At 42.6% G+C, this 24689-nt stretch overlaps 5 protein-coding genes across 5 annotated transcripts; 1 reads left to right on the forward strand and 4 right to left on the reverse strand.

The window, feature by feature from the left end:
- Window positions 1-529: 529 nt before the first annotated feature.
- HD556DRAFT_1229992 (uncharacterized protein) lies at window positions 530-1549 on the reverse strand (the record flags this gene model as incomplete). Its single annotated transcript, XM_041297317.1, has 2 exons — window positions 530-1075; window positions 1136-1549. 2 exons carry the CDS (start codon window positions 1547-1549, stop codon window positions 530-532), a joined length of 960 nt encoding a protein of 319 aa, XP_041164494.1.
- A 3199-nt stretch (window positions 1550-4748) lies between these two features.
- Window positions 4749-6686, forward strand: HD556DRAFT_1304768 (uncharacterized protein; the record flags this gene model as incomplete). Its single annotated transcript, XM_041299699.1, has 11 exons — window positions 4749-4833; window positions 5023-5074; window positions 5160-5203; window positions 5257-5341; window positions 5399-5533; window positions 5669-5694; window positions 5893-5939; window positions 5992-6082; window positions 6139-6350; window positions 6480-6548; window positions 6585-6686. The coding sequence occupies 11 exons, from the start codon at window positions 4749-4751 to the stop codon at window positions 6684-6686; spliced, it is 948 nt and encodes a 315-aa protein (XP_041164495.1).
- Window positions 6687-6934: 248 nt separating this feature from the next.
- On the reverse strand, window positions 6935-8137 carry HD556DRAFT_1304769 (uncharacterized protein; the record flags this gene model as incomplete). The annotated part of the gene is made up of 4 exons (XM_041299700.1): window positions 6935-7061; window positions 7167-7529; window positions 7553-7727; window positions 7792-8137. 4 exons carry the CDS (start codon window positions 8135-8137, stop codon window positions 6935-6937), a joined length of 1011 nt encoding a protein of 336 aa, XP_041164496.1.
- Window positions 8138-13787: 5650 nt separating this feature from the next.
- Window positions 13788-15634, reverse strand: HD556DRAFT_1304770 (uncharacterized protein; the record flags this gene model as incomplete). The annotated part of the gene is made up of 9 exons (XM_041299701.1): window positions 13788-13905; window positions 13959-14051; window positions 14097-14188; window positions 14246-14407; window positions 14455-14631; window positions 14673-14972; window positions 15018-15109; window positions 15164-15389; window positions 15470-15634. 9 exons carry the CDS (start codon window positions 15632-15634, stop codon window positions 13788-13790), a joined length of 1425 nt encoding a protein of 474 aa, XP_041164497.1.
- Window positions 15635-15917: 283 nt separating this feature from the next.
- Window positions 15918-16688, reverse strand: HD556DRAFT_1197282 (uncharacterized protein; the record flags this gene model as incomplete). Its single annotated transcript, XM_041296305.1, has 3 exons — window positions 15918-16178; window positions 16229-16399; window positions 16455-16688. Coding segments are annotated over 3 exons (666 nt in total), but the record flags the coding sequence as incomplete, so codon positions are not given.
- Window positions 16689-24689: the final 8001 nt, after the last annotated feature.

Consider the following 24689-nt stretch of genomic DNA (forward strand, 5'->3'; position numbering starts at 1 on the left):
GTGTTGCATAATCGCTTCATAATAGTAGTCAACCGAGTGATGGCCAAATTTTTCACACAACTGTACAGCTTGTTCCTAGATCATGTCTCATGCTGTAGTAAGTGCGGCTGAATACTGTGTACGAAATTCCTTGCATCGCTTTTTGGCAGCTGATTTTTCTGCTGCAGTACATTTAATGCGAGGGCGAAAACTACGACACCAAGGTTTCCGAACCCTTTGTGTTGACAACTTTTGCATTTCTTTAGCATAGTGTTTAAGGTCAGAAGGAGACAGAGTATTAGCCATAGCGAAAGCAAGTAGTAGTGTGTATGAACTGCGAGTGAAAAATGAACAGCTGAACAGCAAAAACAAGGCTCTAAAGTCCCCAAAGAAGCGAAAAATAAGCACACGAGCAGCAAAATTAAGGCCCTGAAGTACCATGAAGCGAGCAAACAGTACGAATAATATCATATGCACCAAGAGACCGTGCACCGAATAGCTGAATGACCTTTGAGATCATCGCAAGTGGGTACTTGGCTAGCTTGTCACTTCATACCATGTCCGCATACCACAACAAAAAGCCATGACGACATATGGCGACAAAGATCCCAGCCTCCTCAAAGATGCCCCACATATGTTTTTTCTCGTCACCCACTGTTGCTTTCCAGTTCTTGGTGCAGTTGGCAGCAATTGGATTCTCTGGTTCGGGTGGGTTGTCAGTCATGTCATTGATGTCAGCCTCTGCAGTTGTGACAGCATCTTGGCGATGTACATCGCGTGTGAATGTATCAATGAAATCCCGTGGAAGGAGATAGTCGGACTCGACAAAATGCCGTGTATCAGCAATGTCACGAGATCCTACTGATGCCATGCGCTTCGCAGAATTTCCCCCATCAAGTACATAGAATCGGCCGAAATGAAGAGGCGGTTCATCAACTACTTCATAAGTGCAGGGGGGACAGGCATTTAAGACCTGCCAGTTGGGTGTGTCACATCCTAGGGCTGCTAACACACACTTCTCAACATTCCTGAGGAGAGATAGATACACATCGAAGGCATCTGAAAGAAGGATGCGGTACCTTCGGCAGAAGGGCAACTAATGAAGTACATAAGTTAGTGAATAGTATAGTGAGCAAATAGTAGATTAGTAACTCACACTGTAGGAGTCGCACAGTACCTTAGCAAATGCTTCAATACTGAGTGAAAACTTTCGGTTGTGAAGGAGGCGATAGTGTTCGAGGGTGCGTAATGAGATCACGATCGTTGGTGTGATGGGTGTGGGGGACAGGTAGCCAGCGCGTAAGAGAGAATCCACGACAGATATACTATCTGCACTGTGAGGAATAGTAGCTTCGTGATTGAGTGTGAAAATGTCGATTGTCGGAATGGTGAAGGAATAATCAACATCAACAGAGATAACATCTTGGTGACTAGAAGATAATGCCTTCCACTGAAGGTAGGTGTCCGTAAGTTCAGCAAGGAGAGGTGCCCAGTTTGCATGTAGGCTGTCCAAGCGATTGCGCCAGGTCTGTTTGTCTTGATATCGGTGTTGAGCCCATCTATGCAACATTAGTGTTAAAAATAATCTATGAAAGTAGGACTCACAGAGAACTGATATAGTCACAGACAGCATTCACGAATACTTTGTCCTCTGACCCATCTAACTGCCCGTCATCATGTACAACATCTCCTTCCTCACAATCCACCCATGTGCCATCTTCAGCTTCGGTCTGCATTGAGTCTTGTTGAGAATGCATATTGTTGAGACTAGACACTGATTCAGTGGCAAGACCTGTGTGAAGAGTTGAGATATGTATTGTAAATTAGAGACAGAGGCACACCTGTGATATCTTGAAGGTATCATTGCTGCGCGCATACCCGTTGTCTTACTAGGATGTGAAAACAGTGAAATTTACCAATTTCAGTATCCTACCACGGTCAACAGTTCAGACAAATACCAACAGTTGATAATGTGGTCATTCGTGGGAAAAAGTGTGTTGAGTTTTCAAAGGAAGTACTCAGTGACTAAAAGGAGGGGAAACAGAATCAGTAACTGGCACAATGCAGTGCTATGACTTCAACGAATACAGATGTATGTCTATGCGATGATTCTCAGAGCTATAACAATACTCCCTATCTTCACAAACCAATTGGAGATCAAACTAAGCCTCTAACATGGATCAGCCCGAACTAATATGTGGCTTCGAAACCCTACTCCCTGCTGCTCAGGCACTACACGATGAGTTTGATGCAGGACAGAACAGAATACACCCTCTTGATGTAGTCTTAAGTGGGCCAAGTTCTTAATATTAGTGACTGACTGTTAGTCTTATTTGTCTTCCTTCCTTTGCTAATGAAAATATGTATATTCTCCCCACAGAATCGATTTCCTGTGTCTAAAAGAGAACTAGAATATATCTGCACTAGATGACTAATAACCGTGTACCAGCTAGTCTAAAATGTATGGCTCAATGGTGGCCTCAAATATGCCTCTGTATGTCGTGGGAAACAGTGTCAAAAATGGATTGAAATAAGCTAATATTTCACTCAGTGGGTCACTCAGTAATCTTTGAAGTGAGAATCTAAAAAGAGCCTTATGGTCACTCTTCTTATCTTTCACTCACTCACTCACTCACTCACTCACTTTCAAACTTAGATGATACTTGGAAATGGGCTCTGAGATGGGAGCTCTCTTTATTAAAAGGGAAAATGGGCCCCTTATATACTAGTCTACTAGTGGCTGTGCTACTGATTACTAATCTACTACTAAAGTTTCAAAGAATGCCATAGAATGTTCCAGATTATTCTACCAAATTCCAGTATTGCTTTCAAATCAACATTTAGTGGCTGTGCTCTGTGGCTATGCTAACCTGTGCTAGCAAGCTGTGTACACTGCCTCTGCACTGCCTGAATGCTGTACTCCAAAGCTGTGTTCAAACTTTGTTGAAATTCTTGTAGTCTAATGTTAACTTGTTAAATACCATAGTGTTGGTCTTGCATATTTGTCATAAGGAAGTCTCTGCATGGTTTCCTAATGTGTCACCAAGTCACATGAGTCCGATTATGTAATGAGGTATGAAGTCTTTCAGTCTTTCCTCTGAGTATTGTGAAAAATAAGAGGCTCGTGTAAAAGCGAACATGTTCAGGATGTGACCCAAAACATACTGATTATGTAATATGATGTCAGGATATGTCACAAAGTATGTTCCAGAACATGTGAAAATGTGTGAGAAAATTATAGGAAGTGTGAGAAATTGCTGACTAAGTGAAGAATTTTGTGTTTGACACCAATCTTTCAGAAAGATAAGTATTATTCTGAATGTTAAGTAGTAGTGCACTCATTTTTGAATCTGAAATTACTCAAATAAAATATAGGTACTACACTGAAAATTCTAGATAGCATCATAGGCTATTATGAAGGGTATTACAAGCTAAATATTTGCCATGTTCATGTACAAAACAAGTTTTGTGCATGTCACCGTTCTTGTTGGACACCATTGTGGGTGAGAGTTCATTGTATGTAGCTCCTTCAAGAGGCTTGAATGATGTTGAGAGTGTGAGATACACCGCCTTTCCAACGTCTTGCTGGAGTCATTGTTGGAGGAGGGAGGAAAACCAAGGGGTGGCAACCTCATGGTGGCAGTTGTTGAATTACAATGACGTGTTGATTGCATTTTTTGGCAATGTATGAATACTAGGGCAGGTGATGGTGCATATAATAAACAAAGTGGTAAGAAAAAGCAAAGGAAACAAGTGAGAAACAAGGGAGTTGTTGAGCTCGTTGTCAACAATGATGAGCACGAAAGTTTTGGATGTTACTGGCAATGACAAACAGCGTTGGGTGACGTTGTTGCTGTTTTGGGTATGTCTTGAGCATTGTTTGTCATGCTCGTCTCAAGTCACGCAGTAAGGCTAAGTCTGAAGGGAAAATAAAAACATTTATTGGGCCAATTACTGGCAGTATAGAGATGTGAGGCCTTCTGAGCTACTTAGCTTGTCATACCATACTGGGAATGACAAGCTTTAGATTGAGCTGGGGCACAGCAAAAAATATAAAAGGAAATGGTGGCATTTGACGGCAAACATGTGAGTGACACGTCCTCCGAAAATCGCTTGGCGAGTTGCGGCAGCTCACAAAAGTTCTCCAGTGCCAGTATCAAGCAGGTGAGTCTGTAGCTCCACCAATTGCGTGTGAAAACACGCTGATATTGACCTGTTTTTTTTATCAGTGTTTTCATGTGTCTTTGATTAGACACCAGTTTGCTTGCTTCATTGAAGCAGGGCACCAGAGGTTGTCTCTGGTTGTTCCCCCCGACTGCCGTCAATGTTTCCCCTTGTGTCAACTACTCATGGACTAATGACAGACACTGAGGGCAAGACACCGTGCCCCATGACTTATCCTTCTGTTTCTCTCATTTGCACTTCACTCGTGCACCTCGTCACTCACATCACATCACATCCCACAGCTCTCAGCAGGCACCCGGCCTGTCAACAGATGGTGCCCAGGCTGACCCACAGCTCCATTACCAACCACCACCACCGACAACAACTTTCTGCCACATGTTCTGCTCGCTGCGAGGGACAGATTGCCTACCACTTCAATAGTCGTCCCAGTGCATGCTAGATAGTACCTCGCAACATGACTCTGTTGCTGACCAACACTATTACCCTTTCCCGTTATCACCCAAGCTTTGATACTGGAGTTGTCTTGCACACATCTACACAGTGTGTACTTCTTTCGAACTCGAACATGCCATCCTCATGCAAAAATGCAACTAGCACGACCTACAGTCCACCGGGTGCTCAAGCCAGCGGCCTACACTACGAGCCTCATAGCTGAAGTTTTTCTCTACTGTATGTTTTTGTTCCTTTGACAGTCCCACCTTTTTTCATTACAAACTGAATTCTTTCACTGCTGGACTTCTCCAGCAGCAGCAAATTGTAAATTATTTATTATTGCTATGTAAATAATATAATAACATCTGTCCTACTGCCTTTGACGACAATGACTGAATCACACATGATACTCTCTTTTGCTCACAGGTTATTACAATGGAATGGAAGCCTCAAGTGAAGACGATGCAAAACGACAACAGTGAGGTTGTGGAGAGTGAGGCAAATTCAATTAATTTCTATCTCCTGAATAACTGGCTGAACCTTTTTGAACTGACCCACTGCAGATTGCTGATGAGCGAGTCCGGCTGGACCTTAAAGAGGCTGTATGGTGTGATGAGCACCTTGATAGTCTGATGACAAGCTGTCTCAAAGATTTCCCAGACAATGATGTATCTGAGCTAGCAGATTATGCAGCTGGAATTGCACGAAGCAGTATCACAGATCGGACACGAGATGGACATGCCAGGTGAGTGGCACCTCATCACTCATGATTGTAACTTACTGTGCTGGCAGAATCATCAAGGCTTATATTGTGTTCCACAAGCAGTGAAACACCGAATGAGGCCCAACCACTGTCACATGCCAAACACCTTATGACATCTGTGCCTTCATTACCCACAAATGTGGTGAGAAAGACAAGGGATACAAGGGCAAAAGGGTATGTTTTCTGTACCTTCAAATTTGTTTGTCAGCATCTAACAAGTCTTCAAAGTTCTCCACTGCCATCTCCACTCATGCAGCACTGAGTTACTGGTACTGGCACTGTCGGCCAAATGAAAGTGTCACTGAGTAGCGCTGTGACAAAAATACTGGCATCTGGTAAGTACCTGTACATCTTTCTGTGGTTGTCAATCCACAAATTACCTCTCAACAGCCATGGCCTCCCAACATGAGCTCGAGCTGTGTCTGAATTCATGATTGGACTGGAAAAAATGAAGGCACGGTCTGGTGAGGTCTCACAGTCTGCACGTGCACTCCTGCATGAAGACATGCACTGGCTCTATGATTACTGCATAGATAGTACTCACACACTAGAGGAGAGAAGATGGGGGGTTGTTCGCTATGTATGTGTGACTTTGCCTATGATTATCTTGCCTCATGGTGGCCTTTTTTCAGACAGCCTATCTTTTTGCATGGCTGATGCTCCTTCGGATTGAGGAGGTAGTGACCCTTGAATTCACAAGTGTCGAGATCATCCCAGGTGAACGTGGGTGTTGACTTTGCTTCTTTTCTTGAAAGCACCAATCAAATAATGTTTTGTAGGAGCATACATAGAGATTTGGCTGAAGACTCAAAAGTCAGCACAGACTGGTGTACTGCATGTTTGGCGTCTTTGGGCAAATGATGCTGATGCAAGGCTCTGCCCTGTGCAAGCCCTTGTCCACCTTGCAAGCCTATATGGAGCTCACAGCCCATTGAAGGGTCCCCTCTTGCTGCGCATTGGGAAGCTAGGAGATGTCTTGCATGATCAGCCTGTGATGAGTAGCCTGGGATCACAGAAATCTTGTTCATACACTGGCAGTTGATGCTATGTGTCACAGTCCACCAGCATTCTCAGCCATACCTTGACAGGTAACTTTCAGGGTCTTGCATACTCATCCTAGGCACTATATGGTACACACTCATTCCGACGAGGTGGCTGTCAGCACCACATCCGTAACTATGGCTTTGATGTGAGCATGGTTGCTGTTTGAGGTGGCTGGTCACAGGTCGAGGCATTGACCATGTTTCAGTACTTCTACTCCCCCAATGACAACCACAAGCACATGGTGGAATATGACCAAAATGATAAAAAGAGGGTAAAGTTCTAACTCATTTTTTCTCGTATTCAGCACAGTTCCTTCCATTTTATTTCTTGGTACACTCGTATTCCTTCTCATATTCAGTAATCTTTCTTTCTAATACAATCACTTATACCTGAACTAGTCCTAATTCCCCTTCCTTCTCATACTCAGCACAGTTCCTTTCATTTTATTTTGGCCTAGCTGATCTGAACTTCAACTCTGTGTATTATGTACCAAAAATCACCTAATAAACAAGTATCTTCGTCCAAATTCCCTCAGAGTGCCTTCCTGCCCTCATACCACTCCTTTCCGAGTTCCCTCCAGACGTGCCAGTCATTTTGATCTCCCCAGACTGCCCTCCACAGCTGCTCGGAGAACCGGCCACTCACTGGGTCAATATACCTGACATTCGTTCTCTCATCTGCCAAGTCCCTTTGGCAGTGTGGGATGGCTTCGACAACCAACCTCAAGGTGACCAGCTTGGGCTTGCTCTGCTTGCCCAATCACCGTTTCTTGTCATTCATGGCAGCAGAGACGGTGAAAAATTGAAAGAAACTGTCCCTGTCAGCTTGGAAAGTGCCAGAAAGCAGGCCATACAGTCGCCCGTGCTTGGTGACCTTGCCCTTCAGATGGCCCCACATGGCCTTTGCAGCTCTGTCATCTCTGGGGATGTAACGTTTGCAGATGCAGCCAACAGCTCCATTCTCGACTTGTTCGATGGCGTCACGGAGGTCCTGGGCACGCTGCATGCTCTCGATATCCAGCTGGCAGCTGTCGAGAACGGCCGCATCGCTGGTGACATGGGGCAGGACAGGCAGAGGAGCTGCTGGTCCTGCAAATGCAGTGGTCGCACTCTGCAGCTTGCTCCAGCTGGAAAGACGTGAGATTGCGACAGAGTCCCCACCACGGGTGCTCCAATGAGCGCAGAGACAGTTTTGTTGTTCTCGGTCTGCATTTGGCCATCCAGGTAGAGCAGAGCGCTGGATATGGCAGCGGATGGCGTAGCATGCACAGCAAGCTTGGCAATAAGGCTGACAGCCTCCCGAAGAAGGTCTGTGCTGCATAGTTCTAGAAAGGTGGGGAGCGAGCTGATGTGAACTCGAGAAAATAGGAAGCAAAACAAAAGACTCACCAGAAGACCTGTCACACAGTGTGAACTCCTTTCCCTCAGCGGCAGTCCTGCTCCACTCGTCCCCGAGCTCCCGAAGCCAGCTCAACTGGTGTTCCTTGATATCTTCTTCTCGTGTCTTCAGGGCAATGGAAATGAGGCCGGTCACACTGGCAGTGCCATCTGTGAGCTCGAAACCATAATACTTTACGAGCCTCTGCCGCTGGTCATCGACGTGGCTGTTCTTCGTCATCACTCTCTTACCTGCGGCAGCATTGGCGCACGCAATCCAGAATGCAATCTCCGAGCCTCTGGCCACCTTCAACGAAGCTGCAGTCAAGCCATCAGGCAGCTCGCAGATGTTCTCCATTGAGAGCCAAAGAAAAGGGCAAATAAAGGTGTCAGGAGCAGCCTAACACATCACGACGGAGGTGGGAACGAGTTTTATTTGCAGTTTGTACAGATGGAGAAGCCACACAGCGAGAAACCACAATGAGTTTGACGACACACGCCACGCATGATGCAAGACCACCCAAACACGCCCAATTCATCCTTGCTGCCGGCACAGAATCTCAGTACCTCCCTTTTCTGGACTGCGGGGTCTTTCTCACAGCCATTGTGCCTCGGGGCACGCACTTAGTAAGCATTCCCTGCCATACCCCCATGCCCCACGACGACAAAGCATGCAGAGACTTCATTATAACAAATATACAAGACCAACACTATGGTATTTAACAAGTTAACATCAGACTGTAAGAATCTCAACAAAGTTTGAACACAGCTTTGAAGTACAGCATTCAGGCAGTGCAGAGGCAGTGTACACAGCTTGCTAGCACAGGTTAGCATAGCCACAGAGCACAGCCACTAATGTTGATTTGAAAGATTCTAGAATATTCTATTAGACAACACTGGAGTTTGGTGGAATAGTCTGGAACATTCTATGACATTCTTTGAAACTTTAGTAGTAGATTAGTAATCAGTAGCACAGCCACTAGTAGAGTAGTATATAAGGGGCCATTTTCCCCTCTAATAAAAGAGAGCTCCATCTCAGAGCCCATTTTCAAGTATCCTCTAAAGTTTGAGTGTGAATGACTGAGTGACAAATAAGAAAAGTGACCATAAGGCTCTTTTTGAAATCTCACTTCAAAGATTATTGAGTGAAATATTAACTTATTTCATTCCACTTTTTGACACTATTTCCCATGACATACAGAAGGATATTTGAGGCCACCATTGAGTCATACATTTTACACTAGCTGGTACATGGTTATCAGTCATATAGTGCAGATATATTCCAGTTCTCTTTCAGACATAAGAAATCAATTCTGTGGGGAAAATATACATATTTTCATTAGCAAGGGAAGACAAATAAGACTAGCAGTTAGTTACTAATATTAAGAACTTGGCCCACTTAAGACTACATCAAGAGGGTGTACTCTGTTCTGTCCTGCATCAAACTCATCATGTAGTGTCTGAGCAGCAGAGAGTAGGTTTCAAAGCCATGTATTAGTTCAGGCTAATCCGTGTTAGAGGCTTAGTTTGATCTCCAATTGGTTTGTGAAGATAGGGAGTATTGTTATAGCTCTGAGAATCATTGCATAGACATACATCTGTATTCATTGAAGTCATAGCACTACATCATACCCGTTGTTGACTTTCTTTAGGATCATAGCACTGCATCAAGCCAGTTACTGATTCTGTTCTCCCTTTTTTTTAGTCACTGAGTACTTCCTTTGAAAACTCAACACACTTTTCCCCATGAATGACCACATTATTGACAGTTGGTATTGTCTGAACTGTTGACCATGGTAGCATATTGAAAATTGGTGAATTTTACTGTTTGCACATCCTAGTAAGACAGCACACACACATTATTCACCACAAACAGTCACATTTTCAAGTATACAAGGAGCATTGTGATGCTGTAGGCATTACAATGCACTCTTGCATGATTCCACCTGGAGAAACTCTCGCCATCACACAAACAACTCTCAATACCAAACTTATTTGCAAACCACCCACATTTATCAAAGAATGCCAACTTGAATACATCATGGAACTCATTGTGATGGAAGATGAGGTATGATTTTTTATATTTGTATTCATTCCCAATTTATTTAGATGGCGCCAGGCTATACAATTAATTGATAAGCCAGCATTTCGATGTTTATTGCAGTATGCATGTCTATTCCTGACTAACAAAGATATTGCACATTGCACCAAGTTAACAGATACCATTAAGTCTTGGGCAATGACTGTGGTCAAAACTATTAAGGAGTGTCTGGTGGTGAGTTTTTACCTACTTATATTGTGGCCAGTCCTGAAACATTTCATTAGCATATTGACAGCACAGTTTCTATGACATTTGATTCATGGACATCAATCATCGGTGAACATTTTTTTCAGTTACTGGGCATTACATTTGGAGCCCCCCTCCCCAACAAGCTGCTATAGTGGGAGCTCAAAAATAAGCAGCTCAATTTCATCTGTATTGAAGGCAATGATAGTAGCCACAATATCAGTAATATACTCATGATGATGATAGACAGATATGGTATTCGCAATAAGGTGTGTTTTCCGGAGTCTTGCTTCAGCTGTGTATTGACTTCGCTTGCATAGGTTGGATGGATGATGTCAGACAATGCCTCAAATAACGACACTACTATGAGTGAAGTGGTGAAGGCCATAGACGAGGATGGTAGCCACTGGCTTCTAGGTCCCCATCACATTCACTGTCAAGAACATATTTTGAATCTTGCTGTGCAACACTTTGTTAATGGAGTCATACCCACCTCTCAAGCAACACTACTATGCAAGATCTGTCACACTATTGATTACGGTGAAGATGCTGACATTGCCTGTCGCTTTTGTTTTGTTTTTAAGTTCTTATTGTTCTTATTGACACAAATTAGATTTGCAAATCACTGCAAGCCCAAGTGTTCTTCAAGAAATCATGCAAGAAAGAAGGTATTATTGTTCGCAAGATTTTGATATGAGTAAGAACACACTAGGTGTCCCTGTTCAAGTGCCTTGAGCACTTCTTGTCTCTTTGCCTGGTAAGTGAGACATACAATCACCTGTTTAGTATCTAACATCTTTCATAGGCTGTCAACCACTTCACTCTTCTTGCCGATGAGAGTCCAGAAGTCTCAAATTTGCGCAACAAGTCCTATAGTGACTTCAAGCTTGATCGAGCCAACTGGAGAAAGATACAGCTAGTGCATAATGTTCTTAAGATAGTTATTTGTATATTCATTTTTTTAAATTTACTGATTGTTTGTTATAGGAGCCTGCGACTGCACAACAATCATTCTCTTCGGTCGCATACCCAACAGCCTAGCAGACCATACCTACACTAGAGTGTCTTGCTAACATGTGGTGTATGATGGTAGCAAATTCAGAATATGCACTTATCATGGATACCATTAGGAAGGGTCTCAAGAATGTTGAGAAGTACTACCAGAAAGCTAGCAACTAAGACATCTACTTTATCTGTCTAGGTGAGTATCATTTTTTTTTCTTGAGTCTATGTCTCATTTTGCTAGTTCTTGACTCCGACTACAAGTTAGCATATATTGAACAACAATGGACTGGAATGAAGGTTGCGAGCAGGAGGGCTTGTTTTCAAGCAGTGGTAAGTACTATTCAACTTTAAGTATCCTGCCAGTCTCTAACTTCAGATGGATGCTTGGTTTAATAAGTATTATGAAGCACCTCCAGGCTCAGGACTGTTACAATAACATGTAACCGAGAACCCCGTGTATGGAGGTCATCCTGACCTTAGCCCCTATCCCACCATATGCACCGTCTTGGAAGACATACCGACTCAACGGAGACACGTAGAGACACCTAGAAACGGCCTGGATGCCGTTAGGTGACCTAGATCAGCCTAGGCAACATCTAGACGGACCTAGATGGTCCTCGACCCGGATCATGGAGAAGCTCTGCTTCATGGTCAGAAGAGAAGCCGCATGCCGCAGCATGCGCAGTTAGACTACAAGGCATGTTTAGCCTTGAGGACTAATAGAAGAGGCATGGTACGCCTCATGCATAGATAATCGCCTGTATGGCATCTGATAACATGCCCGTGTATGGATACACTCATACTTACCTACCAAACGTAGTATTGGTCTGTGCACACGGACGATAGTATATAGAGCAGACAGGATCATGTATTTCTGTACTTGATTCTACTAGGTTTTCCCCAGAACTTCCTCTGAAAGACCGTCCCAGTCCTTCAGTCTTAGTCGCACCTAAAGGCAAGCCGACACTACCTTTAGTCGTATAGTTCCGCTAGCCCTACAGCTTGACGAGCCGCCGCGCTTACCAAGCTTGTCGGAGGATACCTTAGCATTCCGCTAAGCTGTGAACCCGTCTCTCCAGTAGCGAGCCCACTATCAGATTAGGCAATCCGCCTAGGGAGAGCTCGACCTATCCTAGTCGTAACAAGGACTACTTGTCAAGGAGCCAATGGCCATGTTAATGATAAAAGCTTCGACTCGGTACAGTGATTCCTGGATGTGAGATGCTATCATGAAATGTCAGGCCACAGAACATCACATGCATGACCCTCATCAAAAGCTCTCCTCATACCTTACTTCATGATTGGAGGAGACAGATGATATTGTGGCATGGTGAGGTGTAAGTCATCCCTTAAATTCATCAGTTCCCCACTTATATTCTTAATTAGTTACACTTGCTGCAATATCCGATACTAGCTCGTATGGCATATGATTATCTGCCTATTTAAGGCAGTGCTGTTCCATCTAAGTGCACTTTCTCTAGTGCGAGGATTACATCAACTCTGCGCCACAATTTCCTTATGCCATCCACATTCACCGCACTATAATTGATGAAGGCAGCCTATTAGAGGTAGAGAGGTATGCAGCTGCTAGGTAGTTAGATTGGCTACTCAATGTCATGTACATGAATTGTCAATGTTTTTTTGTGCTTGAAAAATATATAGTTTGTTTTGTGTTCAAACCACAAAAAAACTAAACCAGACTATTAAGAACCATTCTCAATGCTCTGGTTCTTGGTTCTCGTCCAGGGCACTCTGAACCGGACCAAACCAAACAACAGCAGCACTACTTCAATAGCTAAAACCTATCAGGTACAGAAGACCTTGGCATTGCCTCAGCCTTAGTCTGACTTCAGGACAGAAAGAGATTATTTCATAATAATGTTTTGAGGTATCAGGCTCATGGGAAAGTATTTGTTGTGCATGCACTGAATCAGTTTGGTATAGGTTACTAGGTGTATAGGGATCTGGACAGATAGAGGGCTGGAGGTCTGGAGACATGGACAGAGGGTCTGGAGGTCCAGATGAGGCATGGGAATATTGTTGGATGTAGGTCCAAAATGCGGGATATGACAAATTGCTATCATCACAATACTACCATTCTATTTACTATTTAATTTATTTGATACATATTCTATTTTACTTAGAATTAAATGCTATACAGTAAAGATTAATCTCAATCATTTTTAATACCTTATTCACTTTATATCTCAGCTAAAGCATAGGATTGCTAGAAATTGTTTGAGAGTATACCTAGAAGAATACAGGTAGTAATTAAAGCCAAGAAAGGTCACTAACCAGACTTCTTTATCTCAATCATACATTAATTCACTAGAATTAGAGATAGCCTTCATCAGGAAATGTGTACTCTGCAATTATGGAAGAAAGTACTGTATTATGATCCAAAATGGTCCATTATAGCTATATATCCTAGAATGACAGTTATGGCTAAAATGACAAGGTGCCAATCTTAACAGCAATTATGGATCTTACTTTTCCGTCTTACATATAATCTAGCTATTTTGAGTCATTATAGTCATAATTTCAGGGTCTCAATTATTGTTCCAACCTCGCCATTCTAGCTTATAACAGTCATAATGATTCATTCTGACTCATAGATGCAAAACAATCAATGATGCAAAATATTCATATATTGACAAAAAGAACATGCAAACACCACAATATGAGAGAGACAGATGGACAAATAACTAGTAGTAATCTAATAAACCTCCTTTTCAGCCAGCCTCTGCTTAGCGGCTTCTTTAAGAGCGTCCATATCAACAGACATTACTGAGGTGGAATACTTCATTATATTGGCAGCCTCAGAGGACATCTTACTGATGAAAAGAAATGTTAAACCAAAAGGGCATATTTAGGAATCTTCACTTACACTAGCACCTCTAACATATCAATCTTCATAAGCTTATAGAAAGAGGGTGTCTTGATCTTGAAATCTCCTAGAAGAGTGATGTAGGTCATCCACCTAAAAATTCATCAATATTTGTTCCTGGCGGTCTCGGAATCTTACTCAGAGTGAAAATTCTCATCGGTGAAAGCCACCACACTACCAGAGCCTTTGAGTTTGCCATTGATGGAGAAGCCTTTTAGAGAGCATTGAATCTAAAAAATAAATTGAAGAGCGTTAGTGATGGAACCAGGATTAAATCAAACACTTACTGCACTGGCGCTCAAAGCCAATAAAGGATCTGGAAAATCTATGTATCTATTATTGTCCCTACCCATTTTCATTGCATCTCCCTTGATAGTCCAGAACTGATCTCCTATCAAATACACAAGACCAAGATTTAGCCAAGGTTTGGTACGATCATAAGTTCTCTCCTGCTCAAAACATCAAGAGAAGCCGAAAGACAATATGTACTACTCACCTTGATATCGACCCCTCCATATAAGAATCTGTTTTCTTGCAAAAGCCATTGACAAGCAGAAGCAATCTCCTCTCCAGGCTCAAGATTGGTAAGACCGTACCATGTGGGTGCTCTTTGTCTAGCTTTGATCATGAGCTTTGCTCTCATAGAACGCAGACCTTGCCCATGCCTATTCATCTAGTGTCAGTTTTCTAAATAACTCCGTATATATCACTCACATAATTAACCAACATATCCTTTATATCCAAATCATCTTCCACCTCCTTAAGACGAATCTGGAGATTCTTATGAGCCGATGTTGCGAGAGTTAGCACTTCCCAAGATTTATCCTCTTTGTAAATAGTAGAAGGAAAACCTTCAACTAGTACTCCATGATGTCTCATATCTCTGTTTCCCAACTGCGCGATGTGGCGAACATGAGGTGTAGAAAACTCAGATAAGTTGACCTTGGCCTTCCAGTTTGATGTCCTGCCTGATGTAGGAGTATTCCTAGAGTCGCCATCATCTCCCACTTCTACCTATACTAGATATTAGTCAATAGAATACTTGATAACTTGATTTACCTCTTGATCTTCCAAAACTGTATTCTTTCTCTTTTTGAGAGAAACATTCACCTCTGTGTCCTGCTCCTCCTGTTCATCTCTAGATGGTACCACTGACAGTAGACACTCATTTCTATCCTCATCTTATACCATCCTAGTATCATCACCGCCCCCTTCTTCCTCCAAGGAAAAGCCATTATGAGCAAGTAAGTCTGAAATAGTATTGACCTTTTGACGGGACAATGTTTGTAAGTGGGGCTTTTTGGAGGGACCACCTATCAAGGATGGAGGACTAGTTCTGGTGTGTGAGTGATTACGAGGCTCAGAAGGCGGTGGAGAAACATTATCGTCTTCAGAAATATCAGGTTCCTTCTCACTTTCCATCTCCTCTTCCTGGAGCATAGCAGCTGTATGCTTTCTGGTGACTATCAAAACATATTTAGTGGTATGTTTTCATTAGAAAATCAACTTACCTTTTTTTTCTCCTGTTCTTGAGCTGATTCTGCAGCATTCTTCGCTTTCAGAAGCTTTTCCAGCTCCTTGGCCTGAGAGGCAGTGAAAGTACTGGAAGTGGAAGTTGGTTTTGCCAAGGCTTTTTTAGCTGGAGCCTTTTTTGCTTTTGCTTTTCTGGGCGCCATGATAGAATATTAAAAGGTTAAGGACCAAAATTTACGTCCCATAACATTTAAATTAACTCATTCATAGGTTATGTAAGAATTGAGTCAGTAAGCATAAAGTAGACATTTATATACATTTGGCAAAAAGGCAAAGTAGTAATCTATTGGTGTAACATTAAAGGAAGGAAGGATGATCAACCCATCCATTCCGACTCTCTTTCCACTTCAAGAACTCTCTGTAAGTATGAAAGACTAGAGACACTTTCTCTCCTAAGTATTTAAGATTGAAATGAGTTGTATCACTGGAACAGAAAGCCAACAAGTCACCGTTCATGGCTTCAATGACCAGACCCTGCTCAGCAAGCACCAAACCTCCTCCAACAAATTCTCCAATAGGTAGAACCAAACATAGTGTCAAGTCTTTATCATCTCTGTGAGCCAATGTGGAGATGTTAACATTTAGAACAAGAGATAGAAAAGGCACCACAGGTGAGTCTGCTTTGCCTGGGAGTAGTTTTACCAGTTCTACTAGAACTTGGTGTTCTTCTGGGAATGCTCTCCTAAGCTTGAAATAGTCAGAATGATATGAGACAAATAATTTAGCATGTAACATACTACGGCCTCAATCCATTCAAATTCTTTCTGAAAGGTGGTCTGAATGTTTAAGTAGAGCTGTTCGTGCTGGAACATATCCTTGTCAGGATAAGGCAGGCACTGAGTGAAATTGATGGCATGGCCGTTAGCCTGCAAGTAGTGTGGATGGACATTTGCAGGCGCATCAACACCCTGCAATTTAAAGGAAAAGTCAGTACATGCAAGGTGTCCGTATATAACAACTTACTGTGAGTCCATAGCGATTCCACCAAGAAAAAAGCACAGTTGAGAAAGGACATTCTGACTTATCCTCCTCTGGGTCACCCATTTTGTTCTTAAAGATGTTGACGCCATTGAAACAGCCCTGGAGTTTTGAGAACAGGGTTTTTCTCATGGTGTCAGGCATGGATGGGCATATGAAAGCCATGAGTGTTCCGTCTGCATTCCACAGGTTCAAAGAATCCCTGAAGAGTATCTTAGAATTGGAGCTGTAGAAGTTGAACAAATAATAAAAGGGCGATTATAGACATTACATACCTTGAGGCGAATGTCCTCTATATCTTCCATATCATCTCCCTCTTCCGCCAATTCCCTTTGCGCATTAGTCCACTCCACATTTTGTTGCTGGTCGTGCAATAGCGAGAATCTTGTGTCACATGCATAGTTAGTTGGGATGGTGATGATGTTGAAATCAGTCGTTGAAGGGACCCGGGAGTCGACAAATGAATATCTGATAACCAGCACACTTCCAATCAGGTAGTATTTCATTGAGCAATGGATCATCCAAGGGGTCCCTTATCGGACTCAGTAGTCAATATAGGCAAATGATAATGAAAACATGAAAGTTGTTATTATGCTATTTCTCAAACCCGAGACCCATTGTTCAACATGTCCATTTTTCACTCACTGCACAAATCATCGAGTTTCGAGTGCCGAAACCCAAAACTCGAAACCCGGTGTGCAACACGTCGATTGTTCATTTACATTACACAGATCATCGAGTTCCGAGTGTTGAGTGCCGAAACCCGAAAATATGTATGGAACATGTCCATTTCCTACTCATTGCACATATCACCGAGTTTCGAGTGCCGAAACCCGAAACTCGAAACCCAGTGTGCATCATGTCCATTGTTCAATTATATTACACAAGTCATCGAGTTCTGAGGGCCGAGGGCCGAAATCCGAACCCCAGACCCCGAAAATATGTGCGCAACATGTCCATTTTTCACTCACTGCACAAATCACCGAGTTTCGAGTGCCAAAGCATGAAACTTGAAACCCAGTGTTCAACATGTTGATTTTTCATTTATATCACACAAATAACCAAGTGCCAAAGCATGAAACTTGAAACCCAGTGTTCAACATGTTGATTTTTCATTTATATCACACAAATAACCAAGTGCCAAGTGCCAAGTGCCGAAACCCGAAGCCCGAGACCCGAAAATATGTATGCAACATTTCATTTTTCACTTGTTGCACAAATCACTGAGTTTCAAGTGCCGAAACCCGAAACTCAAAACCGGGTGTGCAACATGTCCATTTTTCATTTATATTACACAAGTCATTGAGTTTCGAGTTCCGAGGGCTGAAACCCGAACCCCAAACCCCAAAAATATGTGCACAACATGTCCATTTTTCACTCACTGCACACAGTCCACAATTTCGGGGTTTGGGGGTTGGTAAATCTCGGTTTGGGGTTTGGGGGTTTTAAATCAACCTTTCATATATCCATACACATTTTACCAACCCCCGAACCCCAAAATTGTGGACTGCCGGGTTTCGGGGTTCGGGGGTCCCGGAACTCGGAACTCAATATGTAAGACAATAAAAATATCTTTCGGGGTTCGGGGGTTAGTGAAATGTTTATAGATATACGTAGGTTAATTCAAACATGTCTGAAAAATTTCATTCGTCTCAAATGTCAAATCCTGAGTTCTGGGCTTCGGGACTCAGCACTGAAAATTTGACATTCAGGTGTTCAGGTTTCGGGTGATATCTAAATCAACAGCTTCAAGTTCTGCCAAAGCGTGAAACTTAAAACCCAGTGTGCAACATGTTGATTTTTCATTTATATCACACAAATCATCGAGTTCCGAGTGCTGAGGGCTGAGACCCGAAAATATGTACACAACATGTTCATTTTTCACTCACTGCACAAATCACCGAGTTTCGAGTGCCAAAGCGTGAAACTTGAAACCCAGTGTGCAACATGTTGATTTTTTATTTATATCACACAAATAACCAAGTGCCAAGTGCCAAGTGCCGAAACCCAAAGCCCGAGACCCGAAAATATGTATATAACATTTCCATTTTTCACTTGTTGCACAAATCACTGAGTTTCAAGTGCCGAAACCCAAAACTCGAAACCTGGTGTGCAACATGTTCATTGTTCATTTACATTACACAGATCATCGAGTTCCGAGTGCCGAGGGCTGAAACCCAAAGCCCAAAACCCAAAATCATGTACACAACATGTCCATTTTTCACTCATTGCACAAATCACCAAGTGTCGAGTGTCGAAACCTGAAACCCAGTACTTCAAATGGACACGAATTGTATTTGTATGTATTATCCATTGGTGTAGGGTTCAAATAACTTGGGAATTGTATTTGTCAGCACTCGGTACTCGGTACTCGGTGATCGGTGGTCAGTGGTCGGTACTCGAGACTCGGTAGTCAATATAGGCAAATGATAATGAAAAATGACGATTGTAGTCCACGTCAAGGTGAGTGTCTTGGTAGTCTTTCCTTGTCATTCGGCAAAACATCAGCAATAATGAAAAAATGAAAGTTGTTATTATGCTTAACTTCCTTACCGAAGGTTGTAGTCCAAGTCCAGGTGAGTGTAGTGATAGTCTTTTCTTGTCAATTGGTTATCTTGTTACTCATTACGCAGTACTCGGTACATGGTAATTGGTACTCAGTATTTGGTTTTGATACTCGGTACCCAGGAATCAGTAGTCAGCTTAATGAAGGTTGTAGTCCGAGTCTAGGTGAGTTTATTTGTAGTCTTTTCTTGTCCATTGGTTACCATGTGACCGAGATATAAGCTAAAGAAATCCGAAACATCAATAATGACAAATGAAATACATGTGTGCAGTAAGTGAGTCTAAAGATAAAAGAATGAATATTAATAGCGAGACTTGCACATTGTGTCGAGATATCCAACATAACAAGCCTGTGATGTGATCAGAGACCTGGAATAACACCCATATACATCCATTATAATAGCTTAAAAGCTTAGAAAGATTCATGAAGGATTGATGTAATGATAGGCAAAATGACATATGTGTGGAGAGTGACAATAGACATCTTTTATACAAAGTCACATTTATATATGATTCAGGCCGAAAATATCATTACAAATATGTAGGATAGATCGTAAACTACCCAAGGAACCCATACTGCCTACTGCCCTGAGGGTAGGGGGTGGGTAGAAGGGATATAGTGAAAATATGAGTTGACCCAGCATTAAAGTCCTACCACTGCTCAACTAACCATTTTCGATGCTTTGGGTCTTTGAAGTTTCCCACACTCAATTTCTTACCCATTTCACTTCCTCAGCACTCAATTCTTGGTTGATTTGTCTGTAAATTTATGTCTATGATACTTAAGATATTTGAAATGTACCCCAGGTTTCTGATTATGAAGATTCAATGTTTTGAAGGCATGGGTCCCTTATCAGGCGAAATGGCAAGTATACACACTAGCTCACAAACTCCAGCCTATTGTGAGCTGATCTTGGTCATAAGAAGCAAGAATATAAGCTATGCTCATTATATATTAAAAGGTTGGATCATGGATGCAAGGGCAAGATACTGAAAATCGTGAAAAAATGTCACAAGTGCAATTGTCTATGCTTTGTTCCTGGAAAAGGATCCTGTGTGTCCTAGGCTGGTTATATGATATATCTACTCCAAATATGCTCAGGAATAGACTCCCTACAGTCCTTGAGGTCCAGTCCTACAGGGAAAAAACCCCAGCAGGTGAACCACCAGAAGAGGGGGAGGTACACTATACAATAAAGGATTACCCTATGGTCCTGAGCTCCTGATACATTGTTTCTATTGTTGAATAGATGATTGAGATATAATTTCAAAGTCTATTCACCTAGAAATGAACACATAGGAACATATTTTGTATTTTTATGTATATATGCAATATCCATTTAAGCACCAAGTCTCAACTACCGATTACCAAGTCCCGACACTTGATAGTTGATAGTCAGTATTCGAGCTCCGAGTGCCAATATTGCCTACCAATATCTCAGTCAAATGATAACCAAACCAAGACCCAAGTTCCAAACCTGACTACTGAATACCAAGTATCAGTACTCGGGACTCGGGACTATTGGCTGGAGTACCCAACTATTGATTCACAGGTACCGAGAATTAGAACCAAGTACTGAGTACCTGACCACTGATTCTCGGGTACCAAGTATCAGAACCGAGTACCGAGTACCCGACTACTGATTCTCGGGTATCGAGTATCAGAACCAAATACCGAGTACTGATTCCCTTGTACCGAGTACCGAGTAATGAGATAACCAATTGACAAGAAAAAACTACCAATACACTCACCTTGGCTCGGACTACAACTTTTGTTCAGGAACTTAAACATAATAATAACTTTCATTTTTCATTATTGCCGATGTTTCAGATTTCTTTAGCTTATATCTCGGTTAAATGATAACTGATGGACAAGAAAAGACTACCAATACACTCCCCTAGACTCGGACTACAACCTTTGGTAAGGAAGTTAAGCGTAATAACAACTTTCATTTTTCATTACCATTTGCCTATATTGACTACTGACCAGTGGCTGAGTGCCGAAGCTTGAAACTTGAAATCGGTGGAAAATGAAATCTCGCAACAATGTACACATGAACATGTTTCATTTCCATAAACAATTCCCCGAGTGTCATGTACCGAGCCCCGAAACCCAAAGCCTGAAGCCCGGACTGTGTTGTCAGGTTAGTACAAGACACTCGGTGAATTGTCAAAGGAAATGAAACATTTTCATGTGTACATTGTCGTGAGATTTTGTTTTCCACTGATTTCAAGTTCCAAGCTTCAGCACTCAGCATCCGGCACTCGGAACTCGGAACTCGGCGCTTGGAACTCAGAACTCAGTGAAATGTCTAAGGAAATAGAAATTTCACAATTCCCTGAGTTAGTACAAGACACTCAGTGAATTGTCAAAGGAAATAAAACATTTTCATGTGTACATTGTTGCAAGATTTCATTTTCCACTGATTTCAAGTTTTGAGCTTTGGCACTCAGCACTCAGCACTCGGAGCTCGGAACTCGGAATTCGGCACCCGGAACTCAAAACTCAGTGAAATGTCCAAGGAAATAGAAATTTCACAATTCCCCGAGTGTCGTGTACCGAGCCCTGAAGTCTGAAGCCCAGACTGTGTTGTCAGGTTAGTACAAGACACTCGGTGAATTGTCAAAGGAAATAAAACATCTTCATGTGTACATTGTTGCGAGATTTCATTTTCCACTGATTTCAAGTTTCAAGCTTCGGCACTAACCCGGAATTCGGGACTTAATTTTTGAGATGAAAGACATTTTTCAAACATGTTTAAATCAACCTTTCGTATATCCATAAACATTTTACCAACTCCTGAACCCCGAAATTGTGGACTGCCGGGTCTCGGGGGTCGGGGGTCAGTGCTCGGGACTTGGGAAATTTGGGGAGATCAATAAAATTTGATCTACAATAAATTTGATTTACAAACAAATTGATTTACAAACTTTTGAAAGATATCTGTGTTGTCTCACATATCGAGTCCTGAGTTCCGGGACCCCCGAACCCCGGAACGAAACCCGAGACCCAGCAGTCCACAATTTCGGGGTTCGGGGGTGGTAAAATGTCTATGGATATACAAAAGGTTGATTCAAACATGTTTGAAAGATGTCTTACCCGGAACTTGGGACTCGATTTTTGAGATGAAAGACATCTTTCAAACATGTTTGAATCAACCTTTCATATATCCATAAACATTTTACCAACCCCCGAACCCCGAAATTGTGGACTGCTGGGTCCCAGGTTTCAGGGTTCGGGGGTCCCGGAACTTGGGACTCGATATGTGAGACAACAGATATCTTTCAAAAGTTTGTAAATCAATTTGTTTGTAAATCAAATTTATTGTAGATCAAATTTTATTGATCTCCCCAAATTTCCCAAGTCCCGAGTGCCGATCCTCGACCCCCGAGACCCGGCAGTCCACAATTTCGGGGTTCGGGAGTTGGTAAAATCTCAGGGTTCGGGGTTCGGCACTGTGAAAATTTGACATTTATATTTTTGCGAGTGTTGTGCTTCTGGTGTCTGTGTGTAGAAATAGGATATGTTGCACACCAGGGTTCAGGTGTGGGGTTTTCCCACTTCAGTACTTGATTATTGGTCAATGCCACACATGGTCAATTCATGTTTTTGTGCTTATGGGTTTAGATTTCGGTGGTCGATGGTAGGTATATGCACTCATAGTGTGCATGTATCCTACATGTTTGATTTGCTGGTGGCTACATCAGCTGTATGTCTTGATGAAATGTATCTAGGCTCACCCATATATGTACCCATCTATGTACAATTCCCCCACGTCAGCCCACCCATCTATGTAATATCCCCCACGTTGGCCCACCCGTCTATGTAATACATCCTACGTCGGCCCACCCATCTATATAATTATACCCCACCTTGGCCCACCTGTCTATGTAATAAATATTTTATCACACCCTCGGCCCACCCGTCTAATTAATATCCCTTATGTCAGCCCACCCGTATATGTGATATTCCACCACCTCGGCCCACCTGTCTATGTAATAAATATTTTGTCGCACCCTTGGCCTACCCGTCTATTTGATATCCCTTATGTCGGCCCACCCATATATGTAATACTCCCCACGTCAGCCCACCCGTATATGTAATATGCCCCATGTCAGCCCACCCATCTATGTAATATTCCACTACCCCGGCCCACCCATATATGTAATACACCCCTGTCGGCCCACCCATCTATATAACAATATTTGCCTTACCTCTCTCTTCAGCCCAGCTGTCTATAATATCCTACTCTACATATTACCCAGATGGGCCCACCCATCTCCATGAATGATCATATTCCCCCGGCCCATCCATCAATATCAAGGATATATATATCATTGGCATACATGGGCCCACCTGTCTCCATCGGAAATAATATGTTACCCGGCCCATCCGTCATCATCGAGGATATACACAACATGGGCCCATGGTCCGCTGGCCCGTCTGATACGGGATATTATGTAGGTCGGGTGGCCTGTATAATACGGAATTTGTCACTGAAGGGGCTCGTTTCCATGCCTCATCTGGACCTCTGGATCTCCTATCCATGTCTCCAGACCTTCAGTTCCTCTATCTGTCTAATTCACGGATCTGATATCCAGACATCTAATCTGACATCCACTTCTCCAGATCTCCAGATCAGACCTATCTGTCATATCCAAACTCAAACCTTAATCAGTGCCCATCCCTTTATGGTAATCACCTGTCTCCGGTCCTCAGTTATCTCTGTTTCCCTTTTGCTTATTGATCCTTGTATGAGTTTCATCTCCAAGTTCATTTCCTATGATCCATTTCACTTACTAATACATTTCCACATGCTCATACATAGCCCTCTGCTTACTGATCTGCACAGACTTGCCTCCAGTATATAAACTCCTGTAGATACTCCTGTATTTCCTCAGTCTGAATATCATATTAGTCCTTGCACTAGATCTTCCACTAAGTCCTCATATCAGTTCTAGTCCTCTGACTTAGTCAATATTTATCTCAGGCCTAGGGAGGAATTCCTTAGGCCGGAGCTTCGCTCCTCCAATCCTCCATTCCTCCAAGTTTCTGGAACTTTCCTGCGGTCCTCTGGACCTATTCTGCTTCAGACTTTGTCCCTGCAGCCTTTTCTCTGTTTGCTTCTACTCAGGATAAATCCTTAGTAGCCATTACACATATTTCTGTCAGGACGAAACTCTATTGTAATTTCCAGAAGTTCCTCTGGAACTTTCCCGCACTCTTCCAGAAGTTTCTTACACTTGTCTGAAATGTCCTTCCGAACTTTCTCATGCTCCTCCAGAAGTCCTTCGGACTTCATTCTGAAATTAAGGACACATACTCGGGTAAGGGGCACAGCGCACAAGCTGAAGCCAAGCCCCTTGGAATCAGTCCTACCCTTTGTGCATAGTCTTAACACTACCCTGCAACTGTCTACTACCAAGAAATGGTCATGTCCGGATAACATCTTCTATACTAACCACACAGGGGACTTATTTATTAGCTGTATCACCAACCCCGCATTACAAGGGCCAGCCACAGACCATGTCCCAATACTGAGCATCTTAGAGCTCACAGTCCCTCAAGCCACCAAGGAGACAAAACATAACTACCACGAGGTTGACTGGGAAACATTCAACGATAGATTAGAAACAGAACTCACGAAGATTCCT

The sequence above is a fragment of the Suillus plorans genome (assembly GCF_016647745.1).
Source record: "Suillus plorans strain S12 chromosome Unknown HD556scaffold_8, whole genome shotgun sequence".
NCBI lineage: Eukaryota > Fungi > Basidiomycota > Agaricomycetes > Boletales > Suillaceae > Suillus > Suillus plorans.